Below are 16,792 nucleotides of genomic sequence, written 5' to 3' on the forward strand. Positions count from 1 at the left end.
GCGCGCCTAGAGGTGGTGCTCCACAAGAGAAGCCACTGCAATGAGAAGCCCATGCACCGCAGCGAAGAGTAGCCCCCGCTCGATGCAACTAGAAAAAGCCTGCGCACAGCAACAAAGACCCAACACAGCCAAAAAAAAGAAAAAAAAGCTTGCCAAAGGAGAAAACTCCAACAAACGTGAGAAAACTGAAGCTCAGAGAGGTTAATTTACTTGCCCAAGGTCACATAGCTAAGTAAAGGAAAGAGGCAGGACCCAACCTCAGGACATCTGGGGCTCTTAAGGCCCAAACTTTTAACCCCCCAGCTGTACTGCCTTTCATACCCTGCTATAATCATGTGTACTTGTGGCCTGCTGTAGCTGCAGAAGGGTAACGGTCTGTAAAAAGATTGAAGAGAAAGGAGTTGGACCATAAGAATCTGCTGGCTTTCGTCCAATGCTATCCAAAGCCAAAGACCCTGTGTCCAGTAGATGGGAGTCTCTGGAGTAGTTATATTTCCTGGGACCAGGACAGCTGGGTCAGTTTCCCTGGAGACCGTCAAATGCTAACCTGTCCTTCCTCCTGCCCCTCATCTTACATTTATAGAAGCCCTCTGGGTTTCCCACGCTGTGCTTGGTCCTGGAGTTACAATGGTCCTGGGTGGCCCAAGCAGGGAAACAAAATACTTACAGCTCAACATGGTAAGTGCCATCTATAAAAGAGAGCCTGTGGGAGCTCAGAGGAGGAAGATGGTATCCAACCCTGCAAGACAGGGTCAAGGCCCAGGAAGGCTGCTTGGAGGACATGATGCTTGAGCTGAACATTAAACAAATATGTACCCACATTTTCTTATGGCGTATTTAGGGTTTCACTTTTCACATGAAGTTTTGTTGAATGCACTGGGAATTTATTTTAGTATAAGATGTGAGGTTGAAATATAACTTAATTTACTTTTTCAAATGGTAAGCTTGTTGCAAATGTTTTTCAAATAATCCATCTTTCCTCACTGGAGATGCCATCTCTATCATATGCTGAAATGGTGTATGTTTGATCTATTTCTTCACTTTTTATTCTGTTCCATTGATCTAGGTAGGGAGATGCTATACCTTAGTGGCAAAGTTTGCAGGCTCTGCAGTCTAGTCTGACTATCTGGGGCATACCTGTTTCTTCATTTGTGAAATGGAGATAATAATAGTACCTACTTCATATGGTGGCTGTAAAGATTGAATTAGATTATGCACATAAAGTACTCATTACAGTGCCTGGCACAGAGTAATCAATCAATGAATGTCAGCTGCTATGACGATCCCTATCTGCCCATTCCTATACCAGTAACCCAGAAAAGTGAAATTACTAAGCATATAGCTTTGAGTCAGATGGGACAGTCTGCTACTTACTACCCTGCATGACCTCGGGCAAGTTACTTACCTTTTACCTTCTCTCTGCTTTGGTTTCCTCATTCATACATGGGGATATAAAAGTACCTATTGCAGCCTGTTGTGAAAATCAAACATGCAGTGTCACAAAGGGCATGACACATAATAGCCCCTAAGTGAATGTTTAATCTTCTGCTGATTATTATGACACTATAATTTATTTTCTGTCTTTATGTGTTGCAGGGCAAGCCCCTTCTCATTATCTTTCCCCCCAGAATTTTCTGGGGAGTGGCAATCTTTCAGGGCCACATCTATTGTGGGTGAATAAGATAGAATTTCTGGATCTGCAAGGCTGATGCCTGGCCCCTGAACTGTGTTGAAAGTCGCTGTGACTAGTGAGGTCTTGAGTGGGTAACCAGTAGGATTTTGGGGAAAGGAGTGGAGGTGGGCCTTTGAAGCTCATATAGCAGGTTTCTAAAAATATTTTAATTTTGCCTTAATTTTTACTTTAACAAAGGAATTTGCATAGTTTAAAAGGCCAACTAGTTCTATAAGGCATTCAATGAAAAATAACAGTCCCCTGCTCCATTCTCCTACCCTCTCCCTACACATACACTCCTCCATAAACCACTGTCAAGTTTCTTGGCTGCTTTTTTGGGTACTCACCTCTATATATTTTTTGTTTGTTTGCTTTTGTTTTGAGCAGTGCTGCACGGCTTCTGGGATCTTAGTTCCCCGACCAGGGATTGAACCTGGGCCACAGCAGTGAAAGCGCTGAGTCCTGATCACTGGACCACTAGGAATTCCCAATATTTCTAAATAACATGTTCATATTATTATTTCTTTCTTTCTTTTTTTTTTTTTTCTATTTTAGATATAATCAATTGACTGCCTGCCATGGAAAATGAGGATACAGTTCTCTCTAATCCTGACTCTCCCCATATACTCCCCTCCTCCACCCTCTCAATTCAAATATATTCCAAATTTTAGTTAAGTCAACACTTAGTGTTTACATTATTATGGCTGTGAAAATATTCTACACAGCTGAGTTATGTAGTGTTTGTGCTAAGACTCTGTGAATCTGTAAAAACTGGTTTTATTAATTAACACCAGGGACATGGGGCTGAGAAACTTCGTTCTCTAAAATCATACAGTCACAGATTTTCTGTTTGAAATCAAGCAGTGAGAATGGAACATCCCACTGTTGCTGGAGGTTTAACGCATGTTGATTACTTTGATACAGAGAAACAGCCTCAATTTCCAGCCTAGGTGCAAGGCTTCAGATATTGGGGTTTTGGACATAACATTGTACAATTATCTTAATTATGTCGTTATCTATTACATAATTATCTAAAATTAGTTAACTTTGTAGTTTCCAAGTGGATTCTCAGTTCACTTCTCAGTCCAGGCTGTTGTTAACTCCTTCACTTACATCTGTGCTTACCTTGAACCTGTCAAAATACTGCTTCATTTAAATACCACCTGAACTCAACCCTTTCCCATGTATCCTGTAATTCCTGTAATGACTTGGCTTTTTCCTTTGTTTGATGAGCGGCTCCACAGTTCCTCTGGTGTGTGCTCTCTCTTGCAGCAGCAAGTGAATAAACCTAACTATCCAACTACAGTTATGTTCTTAGTGGCCTTTATCAGACAGGCTTTTATAATTCTCCTTCCTTTCTTTTATAACTCTTTGTTTTCCCTGAAGTTGATAATTGCCTGATCTTTCCTTTCACTCGGTTTTCTATATACCTATTATGAATTCATCCCCCAAATTGTGAAAGACATATACACCTTCTCTTAATACCTTAAACACATCAGGTGATTCCTCTGTCCCCACAGTTTTTTTCCCTTAAAGACACCCTCCTGAAGCACTTCTTCTTCTGGCTCCAAGTCTTACTGGTTGCTCCTCTGAGTTTCTCTTTTAAAATATGACAACCTCTGTTCTAACACCTATCTCAGGGCACCTATCTCAGGGCACCTGTTAGTTGTCAATGCATCTGCTTTCCTGACTCCTGCTTTCCTCCTTCCACCCCAGAACGGTCCGTGTCTTGACATCTCTATTTCTCCAAAGTCTGTCGTGACGCTCAAGAAACGTTCCACTGAATGAATGAATAAAAGAATAAATAAGTGAATAAATGAATGAATGAATGAGTGGAATTTTTGTGCAGGAGAAGTGAGTTTAAGAGGAACGATATTACATTCCCATCTTGTCGCAAGGCTTAAGGGTGTCCTCAGGCTGTCTACAAGCCCCACGCCAGCTTGGAGCGGGGTCTCGAGGGAGAGAAGCAGCACCGAAAGCCCTCTGGGCCCAGGTCGCGGCTGCCGGCGCGAAGCCGTCTGAGCACAGCCTAGGTCAAGACCGCGGCCACGAGCCTGCCAGGCGCCTCTCGAGGACTACAACTCCCAGAAGGCCGCGCGGCGGCGGAGCACGAGCCGTGGAGGATTCCGGACGCTGACGTCGGAGCCGTGCGGCGCAGGGAAGACGCTGGCCGTGGAGGTAAGTGTAGAGGGAGGGCTGAGGGCTGAGAGCGGAGGGCGGGAGCGACGGAGGAGCGGCCCTGAGGTTAGGTGGTACGCAGTGGGGGTGAGGTAGAAGGACAGGGAATGGGTTTCAAATGAAGAGCGGGTAGCGGGGGTGTCAGGGACCTCGAGCTCTGCTTCCTCTTCCCACAGTGACCATGACGAAATTAGCGCAGTGGCTGTGGGGGCTGGCGCTCCTGGGCTCCACCTGGGCTGCTTTGACCATGGGAGCCCTGGGCCTGGAGCTGCCCTCGTCTTGCCGGGAGGTCCTGTGGTCACTGCCCGCCTACTTGCTGGTGTCCGCCGGCTGCTATGCACTGGGTACTGTGGGCTATCGCGTGGCCACTTTTCACGATTGCGAGGACGCCGCCCGCGAGCTGCAGAGCCAGATCCAGGAGGCCCGAGCCGACTTGGCCCGCAGGGGGATGCGCTTCTGACACCCTAACCTCATTCCCGCACGGACAGCCTGCTCTCCCCTCCCCCATTAAAGCACCAGTTTATTTTCTAACTTTGGTTTGAGTATGGAGTATGGATGATGGGAATTGGGGATTCTGTGTACCAGCTGTTGAGAAGTGAGAGGTAGAAAAGCCACATTCCTGAGGCTCTCTCAGCCTTTATCTTTGCATTCTGCTGGTACTTCCTCCTATTTGCTCCGAAGGAGGCAAAGACGCCCTTCTCAAAATCTCTCAGAATGGAAAAATCATTTCCCTTTCCTGGTCTTTTTAGCCCTGTTAGGAAGGACTTCTTGAAGCCTATTCTTCTTCATAACATCCAAGCTCTGTTCTTTTTAAGGCCTTCCTACGTCTTTACAACTTTTTGGTTCTTTCAGATACCTTTTCTGAGCCAACCCTACCAGCCCAAGAGTAACTGTGGATCAGACAGTTCCCCTCTACCCTTCACCAAACCAGGCAGGTTGACTATCCCTGAACAGAGAACGAGCCTTGATGGGCAAGGGGTAGGGAACAGTTTATTTTAAGGCACATTCTAAAGATTTCACCCCGACCTCCAAAATTAAAAAATAAAATGTTGAAAAAAAATAAAAGTGATTCATCTCCCAGGTTCCATCCAGTCTTCTAAGTAAAGCCCTTTCTTTAGTCCCTGGATTCTCAAAGCAGTTCTTTTCCTTTACCACAACGCACTTCACCAGTGGAGGTGACCAGCAGGAAGAGCTGAAACGAGGAGGTTTCTTTGGTAGTAGGTTGGCATTAAGGTGCCCAGTGGTCAGGTGAACTCCCTCAGGTTTGTAGAAGCTGATAGTTCCTGTCTTGCTCCTGGGGGTACTTCCAGAAAAGCCAGAAGCGAATGAAGCTGGTGAGGATTCCTGGAAGGTTGGGCACCTGAAATCACAAGGGCTGCTATGAGGAGAGGAGCTGATTTTCCACCTCGTACACCTGTCACCCTGCCCCTGTTCTGCTTACCACAATGTAGGGATCTTTTAGTCGAAACCCATAGAACGTCCAGGAGGCAGAGGTGAGGAGGGTGGCAATGGTGAGTGAAAAGGAGAGACGTTGGGTCGATTTAGTACGAATGACCTTGGCCTGTGGGAAAGGATGAAAGACACTCTTAGCAAGGCACATAGTAAATCTCCCACCTTGCCTAAGAATTTCCTCAGAAAAAAAGTCAAACATCCTCCCTGATCTTCTGTTACCCAAACTTTCCCTCCTGCCCCCCACTCACCCAACTCTACTGCCCCGTCTCCTTCCAGGATTTAGGTCTTTCCTTCCTCTGGAGTATAAGCTACAGTCTCTGACTATGGGAGACTTATCTCCCTTTCCTCCCTGGACACCCCCACTCACCAAGTCAGCTAGTGGTGAGAGGTACATACTGATGGTGAAGACACTGCAGAAGAGGCCCAGCTGCTGAAGCCGGGTCTCAGTGTCGGGCACCAGGAGCCAAAAGTAGCCAAAACCCAGGACAAGGACCCCCAGCAGGGTTGCAGTCTGAAGGAGCACAGCATGCTGCAGAGGAGAGAGTAGCCTTACTTCTGGATGTACCAGGAGCCCTCTCTGACTCTGCTGCTGGAATTAATTCATCCTGCCCTCTCCCATGCTCCAGTTGGGGAGCCAACCTTTGCCCAAGCCTCCAGTATTGCACTTGTCACATCCTCTTTCCCACCAGTGACTTAAGCACATGTGTGATCCACCCACAACCCTGGAGGTTTCTAGGAGAGGGAAAGGTATCTTTTTTTGGTGACCTTGCTAAGCAGAGTAGGAGCTTAATGCTTGTATGAATGGGGAAGCAGAGCGGATCATCTCTCTCAGCCACTGGCACTGACTTAGAAGGAACTATGGAGACAAAATCCCTTTCCACGCAGTTTGTTGGGCAGCAAGGCACCATCAGGCTAGGCAGAGCTACCAGCATTGCCAGAATGGGGGACAATATGTGAGTCTCAGAAGGCTGGCTTCATGGCGGAAGGAGGACTGCAAGGCTGGAGGGGTCTTCCAGGAAAAGTTGGCAGTGCCAGCCTGTTATAGTCTTCTAGGAAACAATGTTTGCCCTGCCAACAAAGCAGGGCAGGGCATGCAGCAGAGGAAGGGGCTCTACCTTCCGATGGCAGTAGTGCAGATACACCAAGATATACAGGGTCTGAAGCACAGCACCCACGGCGTTGACGACGATTAGCGTCCAGTTTCCCTTCAGGGCCCCATAACTGAGCCAGCTCAGGTTGCTGCAGGGTGGAGGGGAGGGACATTCGCCCGCGGGGTTGAGTGTGAGCGGGGGGACCCGAGGGGCCTCGTCCATATTCCTCCTCACCCCTCCCCAACCTCCCTCAGACAGCCTTTCCCGCCGCAGGCATCGCCCCTCTCACTTGACATCCGTGGTGAGAAAGGGCAGGAACTGGACACTGTCCACACTCCGGGTCATCCGCATGTGCTTGAGGTCCGAGCTGTAACGGGGACCCGAAGGCAGGGGGGAGAGGTGGAAAGGGAGAACCAGGCTGCTGGGGCGTTGAAATACCCGATGCCTGTCATCCTTTCTGGACAACTGCAGACCCCCGGCCCTACCCTCAGCACCCTGGCCTTCTCCCTCAGGTAAACTGACCAGCCTTGCCCTTGTACCCCGGCCCTCTCGACCCGATTCCACTTTGACCCTAGGTTCCAGATGCAGCCTGGGGCTGCGGCCACGTCTCTGTCCCCTCTCTCTCCTTTCCTGACTTCCTGGTCCTGCCCCAGCCCAGCCCGCCCGCGCTCTCACAGGCCGGTGGAGAACATGCCGAGGGTGAAGAGCACGCAAGCTCCGGAAAGAAGCGAGTCGGCCAATCCGCCCGCCTCCATCCCTCCCCGAGTCGGATCCCGAGCTCGGCGCCTGGGGCCAGCTAGCAGGATCCGCAGCCCGCGACGCCGGAGCCCCGCCCCTTTGCGCCCCCGGCTCCGCCCCTGCGCGCTCGGCCGTCCCCCCGGAAACTGAACCGGAACCCGGCCCACCCTTAGAACGTCAAGCCGGAGCTCAGGTCCCGCCCCTCCGAGGGCCTGTCTCGACCATACCCGCCCGCTGTCGGCTCGCAGGGTTGCCTGTCTTCCTGTTGCTCTCGGTTTTCTGGCCGGTCTCCTTCCTAAGGCTCCGCGGATTTGTCCCCGGCATCAGCCGCTCCACACTCTCTGCTTACTCCTTGGATCACCCAGACCCCCAGCCTCAACTCACTTTCCCACAGGCCGCGAGCCTACGTGGTAGAACTCAAAAGCTTGCTACGCGGACTTCAACACGCTTTCACGGAGGGCCGCAGCTCAGAACTTCAGTTGCCCAGGGTTTGGGAGATTTTTCGCTGTTTGCTGAAGCCTCTTTCCGGCCTCTTCCCTAAGTAACAGGGACTGCCAGGAATCACCAAGTCTTTGTGAGATGCCCTCCCCCTTCAGGCACATTGCCGGCTTTCCCTGACTTGGCCAATCCACTGGACAAACGTATATCACCGACCCCCCTAGTCCAACCAACTTGCTGCCGGGAACTTTCCCTCCCAGCCTCCCACACATCTCTGCTGGTGGGGCTGTGGGGCGAGCCGCATGCCTCAGCTGGCAGGCATTCTGAGCGGCTGCCCTGACTCACCCAAGAGCCTGAGTACCTCAACAGTACGCCAAAGCCCAGCGCTGAGAGGGTGCGAGTGGGGCGGAGGTTGGACAGGAGGAACTTCCAGAGTGGGGTGCAGCCTAGAACCCGAGAGACTGCTGTGGGGAGCACTCCTGTCCTGGACAACCCTCAGAGGAGGAAACACCCCACCCTTGTGGGCTGGTGAGGGGCATGTATTCTTTTCAGAGAGAGGGGAAAAAACTCAAACCCAATTGCTACTGATATACCACAGAGCCTAGCAGCAGCAGGGACTCAATGGTCATAAATTAGGATGGAAGGGCAGAAAAGCATGTCCAAAAAAACAAACACATTGCTTTATTTTGAGACAAAGAACATTGTATAAAAAAACTCCAGTTGTAGAAATCAGCAGACACACATCTAGTTCATATACAGATTCTGTACTCGTGGGCCCTGCCCTTCAGGCTACAGTCAGTCTAGGCACAGACTCTGTGCACATGGGCACTGCCCTTACAGCTACACTCTAAGAACAGGTTGGCACAGCCCCCCTGCTGGCGCAGCTCCGTGGAGTGATGCCCCAGGGTGGGAGAGGATGTAGTGCCTGGCTACAGTCCTCTCCGTGGCACCTCCACAGAGGAAAGTCTTGGGGGAGATGCTGGGTCAGCCCAAGCATGCTGCCTCTCCTGTCCCTGGCTCCCAAGCAGGAAACTTGTCTCTTGCTTTTCCTTCAGAGCCATCCTGGCTCTCTCTGGGAGGGACATCTTCGCCAAGCTCAGTGTCCATCCATGTAAGCCCAAGCCCCTTTCAGCTCGGCTCCCACAGTGCCCTTCTTAATAGGCCATGTCCGCACAGCTCGTTTCTTTGGCTTAAGGGCAGGAATGGAGGGGAAAGGACTGTCTCCACTTCTTTGTCCATCCCTCTGAGGTGGAGGCGAGGATGGCACTGTCAGGCTTGCTGACCTCCTTTGGGTTGAAAGCTTTAATACTGACCCGTTTTGAGGCTGCTGGGTGGCAGCTTGTGCATGTGGTAGGAGTGGTTCCCAGGACTAGAGCTTTGGGAGGGGCCCCAGGCAGGTGAGGGAGGCCCGCCCTGCCCCCTCAGTTCCAGTTCTTACAGTGCGTGCGGCATACACCTTCATGGGGTTTGCAGCAGCAGGAATGGCAGGAGCAGCACAGCCCAGGCGAGTGGGAAGAGGCGGGGGGCGGCACTGTGACCAATGCTATGTAGAACCTGCACCTCTGGGTCATCTGCAAGGTGAGAGGGCAGAGGCCCCCAAGGTGAGCGGTCCCCGCTATTGGCACTGGCCCTCAGCCCAGCGAGGCTTCCCCTGCCCCTGCCTGGCAAAAGAGCCACCTCCTGTACCCAACCTCTTCAAGCAGACCCCCTGTTGTGCCCCAGGCCCAATTTGCTCCAGCCACCTACCTGCTGGAAGTCTCTTCTCCTGTGCATTGGCATGGGCCTGAGGACTGTGAGCTGAAAGGGTGGTCTTAGGTCAGGTACTTGGTACACCAAGGAGGCAGAGGGGTGGGAATGCTGGGTGGGCTGGGCAGTGGGACTTCCCAACCATCCCACATCACTAGACCAGGCCCAGGATAGGGATGCAGCAAGGAGACCCACAAGGCTGTGACACTCACTGATTTTGCCACTGACGGTCACCTTCAACCTCAAGCACTGGTCTTCCTGGTGGTGGATGGGTTTGGCTACAAAATAAGTCCAGAGAGTGATAAGGAAGGAAACTTTTTTGGAAGAAAATAAAAGCGTAAATGCCTCTGACCCTGCTTTCTCAGTCCTTACTCATTTTAATCCCTCTCTTCCCTCTAATCTTTGATTCTCACCTTCCTTAGTTTTTGCCCACTTTCTGCCCCAAGTTCAGTCCAAGCTCCCATTCTTGGGAATAACCCCTGACTTTGGAGGTGGTGGTAAAAAGAACATAGACACTGTCCCCTCCCTACAGCCCATCCTCCATTCCTCCCAGCCTGAAGTTGGGGGCAACCTGCACAATATGCTCCCCTTACCCAGCCACTTTGTCCTCGCCCTGCCTAAGCCCCACTGACAGGGTGAGGCCTGGATTCATTCTATACAAAGCTGATCTCACAACTTGTAAAATCCACCAGTGGCTCTCCACTGCCCTCAGGATAAAGTCCAAACTCCTGAGCACTTCTTAGGCCCCCATGCTCTGCCCTGTCTACTTCTCCAAGCTCCTATCTCCCCACTTCCAAGTGTCCCTCCTGCTCCAGTCAGTCTGAACCATATGAAGTTCCCTGAAGATGTCATGCTCCCTTTGCACATGTCCCCTTGTTTGGCCAGCTCCTCTGTCTGTCCTAAACTCTTGGGTCATCTTCCCCAGGAAGCCTTCTCTGAGGTGCCCCCCAACCCCAGACTAGCAGGTACTCAAGTCATTTCCGCAGGGCCCCTGAGCTCATAGCTACCATATCACCCTGTTCTAATGGTCTGTTAATCTATGTATGTCCCTTTCCAGGTTCCTGGAGGACAGAGACTCTGTAATGTTTTATTTATCTCTGTGCCTACAGTGCCAAGCAGAGTGCCCGGGACACAGTAGCAGCTCAGTCCACATTTGTAATGGGAATGAACAAAAACAGACTTCAGGATTGGAAGGGGCCGTCTGCTGCTTGCCTTCCCACTAAGCATGTACCGAAGCATGTACATCATGCCAGGTGCGTCCCCCAGTGTGTGCACCTGTGTGCATGCCTCCCGGGCACTCACAGATGTAGTAGTAGCTGTGTCCCTCTTTGAACTCCTTGCCCAGGGTAAAGGGTGTGAAGCGCTGGAACTTCTCAGACAGCTTCTCTGGGCCATGCCTGGCACTGGGCTGGTTGCACTGCCAGCGGACCTGGTCCTTGGATTGGGGTTGGCACAGTTGGTACTGCTCATGCTCCACCAGGTACAGTGTGTACCGCTCCATGGCAGTGTCTGCCACAGAGTCATCCTCATAATGAGGACAGATGATGTCCAGGTAGTCATTTAACTGCACGTGTACTGTGTAGTCCTCACTCCGAAACCTGGGCATGCGCAGAGGTAGAGAAAGCAGGTGGTCACTCGGAAGCCAGGCCAGAGCCTTGAGCTTCCAAATGTTTACATGACCCCTCACATTTCATACTGGACCACCGCCCCCACCAAAGATTTTAAAAAAATCTTAACTTCCAGTATTTAATTTACTGATCTTGATCTCTTAAATATCTTTCCACCATCTCCAAACATTCCCACCACCCTCTGCCACTAATCCTCTAACTAGCATCCACTTAGTATCTTTCAGGTACCAAGGCACTTCCCATAACCTCCCTGATATTTACCCAAGGATGGGCTTCTAAATATTTCCTCTGCTCACTCTTCTACCTATAAATATTTCCCCAACTCTATTCTACCACTTGCTCCTTTAACTGCTATTAGACCTCAATCTGAGACCCTACTGGCCCATTCTATAATCAAGATCCACATCACCCTTTTTCTTTCCCATGCTAGTACTCGGCATCCAACAATCTGTCTTCACTTCTCTTACTCCTCTCATTTTTCCCCTTGACCCACTGAGTATATCTCACATTGTTCAACTTCACTTTTCCCCCAACACCCAGGACATCCATGCCCACAGATAATGTCCAGTCCTTTTGAGTTAAATTGCTTTAATCAATTCGTCCAGTCCCCTCAAATCTCCCCTTCTAGCTACTCAAATCTATGCTCAGCTCTCCTTGTCCACTTCTCTCAAAGCACCCCAAAACCTCTCTGTCCCTTTATCTCCAAAAGCCATACTTTCACCTCTCATGAAATGAGCTCCAGAAATGCTGGAGTTCTCAGATCTGAGAAGGCCTCTCCTCTCCTTCTTCCCAAGGTGGAGCCACCTCCCCTCCCCCAGCCCATTCCCCCCAGGCTCCAAAGGCTCCAGCCCGACTGCCCACTGACCCCTCCCCCCCAGCTCTAGACACCTGGCTCCAGTCTAGGTGGGGCCCTAGTAGGGGAAAAAGTGCCTCCCCACCTCCCTCTCCAAGCCGGTCAGCTTCTCTGAATTCCCCCAAGCACTGCCAGCTAGAGACTCAGCAGAGTTGGCTGCCAACTTGCTTCAAACCAAAGCCAGGGGCATGGGTGGTGGGGAGAGGGGCAGGGGTTAGGCCAAGAGGCCTCTGAGGTGGGCACCCACTGCCCAGTCAGCATGACCCTTAAGAGGCCTGGCTTTGCAGGAGCATGCCAGTGCTCCAGCTGGGCTTACCAAGGCCCCTCCCCCACCCTGGGGAAGAGAGAGAGAGAGAGAGAGAGAGAGAGAGAGAGAGAGGGAGGGAGGGAGGGAGGGAGAGAGAGAGAGGGAGGGAGGAGGAGCAGAGAGAGGCTTTTAAAATTCCTCTCTGGAGAGATAAACATAGAAGCCATTTCAGAACAGGTATTTCAGCTCTGGGTCTGGCGTCTTTCCTCCATTCCCGTGACGGGCACTGACTCATTCTTCATCTACCTCTGCCACCCACCCCGGCATTCATGAGAACCTGTGAAAATTTCCCTTGTCAAATGTGGACAGCCCCCAGGACCCCAGGATGGCCCAGTGCCCACTTGCTCTGGGCACTGTCCTCCAGGCAAAGGGAGCTGACAGGTCTGGATGGGTGGGGTACCTGCCCCTCTAGCACCAAGGAGGCCAGGGTGCAGCTCACAGTGGCACTGCCCTTCTTCCCATGCTGCCCCCTGCCTGGGGCCTGGAGATCCCAGGGCTGATGCCTGAGTCACCCATGCCAGCCTCATACCCACCCAGCTCATTACCACCTCGTCTTTGCCCTCAAGCTGGGCCTGGCTTGGCTGCTTGTGGCGTCCACTCTGGGCTGGCTTTCTGTTTAGTCCTGGGTATGGTAGAGTGTGTGTGTGTGTGTGTGTGTGTGTGTGTGTGTGTCCAGATGGACAGGGCAGAAGCTGTGCTTGGTGGGTGCGCCCATCACCCCCCTCCTGGGGGTACAATCTGCTCCACTTAGCACTCCCTTGACTCTTGCTCTCCATCTGGGAAAGGGGGGCAGCGGCGTCAGGGAAGGGGGGGAGGGGGGGCAAGGAAGAGGCTCCTTCCTGAAAGAGAGGAAACCTGGGAGCTTGGGAACGGAAAAGGCCAGGGTCCCCCCCTCCCTACTCATGGCTTCCTGTCCCCTCCTCCTCCTTCAGCCAACACCTGGCACGGGCATAAACAGGGACTTTGCTCTCTCCCTCTAGGACAAGATTGGGTCAAAGAAGCAAAGAACAGACAGCAAGGAGTGAGGTGGGGGAGGGCTGTCAGGCGGCCAGTGGGCAAGAAGGCATTGCCCTCTGGGGTTGGCAGCTGGCTGTTCCCTCCCTGCCCAACTCGCCACAGACGACAGACCCCCTACCAGGCAATGCTGCCACAGGGTCAAGAGGAAACTGGCACAGTCTATTTCTCAAAGGGAGTGGAGGGTAGGCCTGCTAGGGCTGCGGGTGGCTGGGCTGAGTGAAGTGTTTTTCCCCCCGACCCCAAGGTGTCCAGCCCTCCTCTCCTTACTCCACCTTACCCCCCTCTCCCGTTTTCCTGCAAATATTGTTCCCATAACTTCAGAAAACTCAAGAACAAAGAACAAAGGGTCCGATGGAGCTTCTCCCTCCCTGTACCATTTGCCTCACAGCCCTAAACCTGCCCCGGAGAAATTAACTCCTTCCTGCCCAGAGCCCTTTGTAACCCTTTTAACCCCTTCCTGTCCTCTGGAACATTTCCCACGACCTCGCTCTCCCCTTCTCTTCAGTTTTACTACCTGAACCTCAGATACCCTCAAGCCTACCCACACACAGCATGTGCCTCATTCATGCCACCTCAAAAGACTCTTGAGGGGGGAGGGCTTTCCAGGGTGACCTTAAATACAGAATGAACACTTAATGCTGGCAGCCCAGGTCCCTCCTGAAGGGTCCTTCCAGGATTACAATAAGCATTCTGCTTACTCCGGATGTCAAGACCTGTCAGTGTGGGCATATGCCCAAGTAACACACAAGGAGAGGCACAGAGGCTTTCTCAGTGGAAGGGCCTAGAACAAGAGCCTTGGCGGCCAGAGAGAGTGGCCCCTGCTAAGGGCAGGAACTGTTCAACGCGGGTCCCTCACTTCGGAGTAACAGGGGTGCCAGAGGGAAGGAAAAGAGGGGCAGAGACAGTGCCTGTGCAAGCAGACGCGGGCAGGGTCCTGCCCTGGGGTGGGGTACTCCCAGCTATGGGGGAGAAGAAAGTCTATGGGATCCCTCCCGCCTCCGGTCACCTCCCCGAGACTCAGGTTAGGGGCTAGCCGGGACAGTTAACCTGGAGGGGGGAGCAGTGCCAAGCGGGCGCCCAGGCTGTCGGCCGGAGACTCGGGGCTTACTTGGGGTTTGAACTGTTCCAGAAGACGGTGTGGCGGTCAGCAGCGGCCAGACTGCAGCACAGACCCAAGAGAGGGGCCCAGAGGAACTCCATAGCGCGGGGCCGGGCCAGGCCGGGCGGGGACGAGGGGCTCCTCCGGGTCTGGGTTCCCGCAGGCTTTCTCCGCGGCGCACTCAGCACAGCGCTCACAGCTCTGGGCCCTCCGCCTCGCGACTCCGCCTTTTGGGCCGGCGCCGCCCGACACCCCGCCCCGCCCCCGCCCCCGCCCCGCCAGGCGCTCGGCTGCCCTGGGCCTGGGGGCTGGGGAGGTGGAGGAGGGGAGGGCAGGGGGGGAGGGGAGGGGAGGAGAGGGGAGCAAAGCGCGCACCTCCGCCCGACAAATCTGCTCAGCGCTGTGTGTTTGCTCACTCGTGGATCCGCGTGCAGCTTTGTGGGCCTGTGCGGGGTGGTGGGTCTGTGTCCCCCGCGCAGTCTCGTGCGGGAGAAGGGAACGAACTCCACGTGCGGGTCTGCTAACCAGCGGGTGCGGGACCCGGCTGGCGGGCGCCCTGCGCCGATCTTGAAGGGTGCGAGGTTGTTGATAGGTCCCGCACCTTTCCCGAGCCTTGCACACCCAGGCTCGGGCGCCCGCGTTTCCACACTCTCCTCCTACCCACCCCCTTCCTGGACTCTGCGCTCGGCTGCTCCTCCCCACACACGCTGCTGTTTGTTTTTGTTGGGTTTGTCAATGTTGTCTTTGTTCGGGAGATTGTGTCATCGCCTAGATGCCGGGAATAAAGTGCAACCCTGTGTGTGATCAAGTGTGTAACGTGTGCGGCCGGGGCTTAGGGCGCCTCTGTCCGTCAGTGCCTGTGAGAGGGAGGAACACTCGGGATTCTGGGCCCGCGAGGGGGTTCGCTCTTGTTTCTAGGGCTCCAAAGGGCACTAATGACCTGTGTGTGAGTGTGTGCTAACACGTGTGTACCGTGCGAACAGGCTTTGAATATGGACTGTGAGAATCTGGGCCTGAAGGGTGACAAACTGTAACCACAGATGTGCATCTGGCATGTGTAAATACGTGTGATGGCGCGCAAGTGTGAAAGCATTTGTGAGTAGTATCACAGCCGCGTGTGGGGAAGCGTGTGAAACTTTGACGTACGTATGCTAATGTTTGTGAACAGCGTGTGAAGAGGAGGGGAAACATGCACAGGCGAGCAACGTCTGGGGGCTGGGGGCTGAAGGCGGGGAGGGGGTTTTTGTGCAGCGTCCCAGACTGGGAGTCTGGGTCTGGCCCAGTTTGGGCTGGGTCTCCCAGTCAGTCAGGCCCCAGTATCCAGCTCGCTACCCCGCACCCCGAGCAGTGTAAACAAACCCGCTGGAATTCGCCTCTCGGGGCTCCTCTCCCCGCCGGGATCTGCACCGTCTGGGGCAGGGGTTGGCGGGTGGGTGTCTGCCTCCCAGATCTCGGGGCGGAGAGGGCGGGCAGGTGTTTGATCAGGTTCGTGTGTGTGTGTGTGTGTGTGTGTGTGTGTGTGTGTGTGTGTGTATCTGGAGCTGGAAGTCCTAATGCTGTATGACTGCGTGCGTTTGGTGATTCATGTGTGTAATTGTGTGGCTGTTTGCATGCCCGTCCGGAGTTGATTTTGCGAGTCTGTGCACACCCCTGGCCAGCCCTTCCAAGAGGCTGAGCAACGCGGGAAGCCGCAGACCCGGGGCCCCCTAGAGGCTCGAGCCCAGCTTCCCCGGTTCCCAGGCTGTTTCATCCTCCTCTTTTACGGCCAGGCCTGGCCGCAGCCCCTGTAATTACGCGGGGCCGGAACGCAGCGGCTAGTCCGGCGCTGGCCCCGCCGGGGAGGAGCCTGGGGCGGGGGAGGGCCCAGGCTGGCCCTACCCCGTGGGGGGCGCAAGTTGCTAGAGGCTCGACTCAGCCAGATTCCGCCGCGCGTAGGATAAATATTTACCCCGCGCGAACTAGGGGCTTGGCTCGGTAACCCCGCGGCCGGGTCCCGGCCAGGCGTTGCGCACGGCCCCTACCACCACCCCCTCGCGCGCACCTGCCCCCAGGCGACGTGCCCGGCCCCGCGTTTACCCGAGGTGCAGCCCGCCCCTCCCGCCGGGGCCGAAGTCTACCCGCCGAACCAGCCCCAGGGCGGCGCCTCACGCGCGTTTTGCTCACCTGGGAGGGCACCTGGGTGTCGGCCACCCACGTGTCCCAGGCGAGATTACCCCATCCCTCTGCTCGTGTCCCATAGAATCGAAGTCCCACGAGGGCAGGGAGTTTTGCTGGTTCACTGCTGTATTGCCAGCGCCTGGCACAGCACCTAGCACGCGTAGTAGGTGGTCAAGAAATCTTTGTTGAGTGAGTGAAATCACTGTTCAGTGTTACTTCTGCGGTACGTACTGCTCTGAAAAGAAACCAGAAGGGTTAGAGAAGGAAGGGGTGATGGTAGTTCTTCAGAGAGGGTGGCCCAGGATTGCCCCCTGGAGGAGACAGTTTGGGGCACGTTCCCCCGTTTCTCTGACCGCCGGGATTTCTGGGCGGGAACGTGTGGGGTCCCCTGGGCTGCGCCGCTCGGGCCGGGCAGG

At 53.8% G+C, this 16,792-nt stretch overlaps 3 protein-coding genes across 12 annotated transcripts; 1 reads left to right on the forward strand and 2 right to left on the reverse strand.

Moving 5' to 3' along the window:
• The first annotated feature begins 3,697 nt into the window (after positions 1–3,697).
• Positions 3,698–4,381, forward strand: DPM3 (dolichyl-phosphate mannosyltransferase subunit 3, regulatory). Of its 2 annotated transcripts, none has more exons than XM_082366135.1 (2): positions 3,698–3,850; positions 4,027–4,381. In XM_082366135.1, exon 2 carries the CDS (start codon positions 4,032–4,034, stop codon positions 4,308–4,310), a length of 279 nt encoding a protein of 92 aa, XP_082222261.1. In that variant the 5' UTR covers positions 3,698–3,850; positions 4,027–4,031; the 3' UTR covers positions 4,311–4,381. The 2 variants fall into 2 exon arrangements, with proteins under 2 accessions (XP_082222261.1, XP_082222262.1); XM_082366136.1 differs by having other exon boundaries at positions 3,837–3,916.
• A 439-nt stretch (positions 4,382–4,820) lies between these two features.
• On the reverse strand, positions 4,821–8,087 carry SLC50A1 (solute carrier family 50 member 1). Of its 6 annotated transcripts, none has more exons than XM_082363225.1 (6): positions 7,516–8,087; positions 6,683–6,760; positions 6,418–6,541; positions 5,670–5,831; positions 5,292–5,411; positions 4,821–5,210 (listed from the first exon to the last, which is right to left on the reverse strand). In XM_082363225.1, the coding sequence occupies exons 2-6, from the start codon at positions 6,742–6,744 to the stop codon at positions 5,109–5,111; spliced, it is 570 nt and encodes a 189-aa protein (XP_082219351.1). In that variant the 5' UTR covers positions 6,745–6,760; positions 7,516–8,087; the 3' UTR covers positions 4,821–5,108. The 6 variants fall into 6 exon arrangements, with proteins under 6 accessions (XP_082219351.1, XP_082219350.1, XP_082219349.1 ...); XM_082363224.1 differs by lacking the exon at positions 7,516–8,087 and adding an exon at positions 7,359–7,509; XM_082363223.1 differs by lacking the exon at positions 7,516–8,087 and adding an exon at positions 7,069–7,274.
• A 140-nt stretch (positions 8,088–8,227) lies between these two features.
• EFNA1 (ephrin A1) lies at positions 8,228–16,510 on the reverse strand. 4 transcript variants are annotated; one of them, XM_082356928.1, is made up of 6 exons: positions 16,383–16,510; positions 14,229–14,785; positions 10,618–10,913; positions 9,528–9,629; positions 9,316–9,366; positions 8,228–9,140 (listed from the first exon to the last, which is right to left on the reverse strand). In XM_082356928.1, exons 2-6 carry the CDS (start codon positions 14,318–14,320, stop codon positions 9,028–9,030), a joined length of 654 nt encoding a protein of 217 aa, XP_082213054.1. In that variant the 5' UTR covers positions 14,321–14,785; positions 16,383–16,510; the 3' UTR covers positions 8,228–9,027. The 4 variants fall into 4 exon arrangements, with proteins under 4 accessions (XP_082213054.1, XP_082213051.1, XP_082213053.1 ...); XM_082356925.1 differs by having other exon boundaries at positions 9,528–9,593; positions 16,383–16,506; XM_082356927.1 differs by lacking the exon at positions 9,316–9,366 and having other exon boundaries at positions 9,528–9,593.
• Between the last annotated feature and the right edge of the window lie 282 nt (positions 16,511–16,792).

The sequence above is a fragment of the Balaenoptera borealis genome, assembly GCF_965194805.1.
Source record: "Balaenoptera borealis genome assembly, chromosome: 1".
Classification (NCBI taxonomy): domain Eukaryota; kingdom Metazoa; phylum Chordata; class Mammalia; order Artiodactyla; family Balaenopteridae; genus Balaenoptera; species Balaenoptera borealis.

Excerpts from the sequence above, each read along its gene's own strand:
- DPM3 (XM_082366135.1), top strand. The coding sequence starts at position 4,032 with ATGACGAAATTAGCGCAGTGGCTGTGGGGGCTGGCGCTCCTGGGCTCC.
- SLC50A1 (XM_082363223.1), bottom strand. The coding sequence starts at position 7,148 with ATGGAGGCGGGCGGATTGGCCGACTCGCTTCTTTCCGGAGCTTGCGTG. Across the intron at positions 6,761-7,068 it reads GGCATGTTCTCCACCGGCCT|CTCGGACCTCAAGCACATGC; the intron begins GTGAGAGCGCGG and ends TCCCCGTTACAG. Across the intron at positions 5,832-6,417 it reads TGCACTACTGCCATCGGAAG|CATGCTGTGCTCCTTCAGAC; the intron begins GTAGAGCCCCTT and ends TCTCCTCTGCAG.
- EFNA1 (XM_082356928.1), bottom strand. The coding sequence starts at position 14,320 with ATGGAGTTCCTCTGGGCCCCTCTCTTGGGTCTGTGCTGCAGTCTGGCC. Across the intron at positions 9,630-10,617 it reads ACACAGCTACTACTACATCT|TTTCCTTCCTTATCACTCTC; the intron begins GTGAGTGCCCGG and ends CTTCCAAAAAAG. Across the intron at positions 9,141-9,315 it reads GGAGAAGAGACTTCCAGCAG|ATGACCCAGAGGTGCAGGTT; the intron begins GTAGGTGGCTGG and ends CTCACCTTGCAG.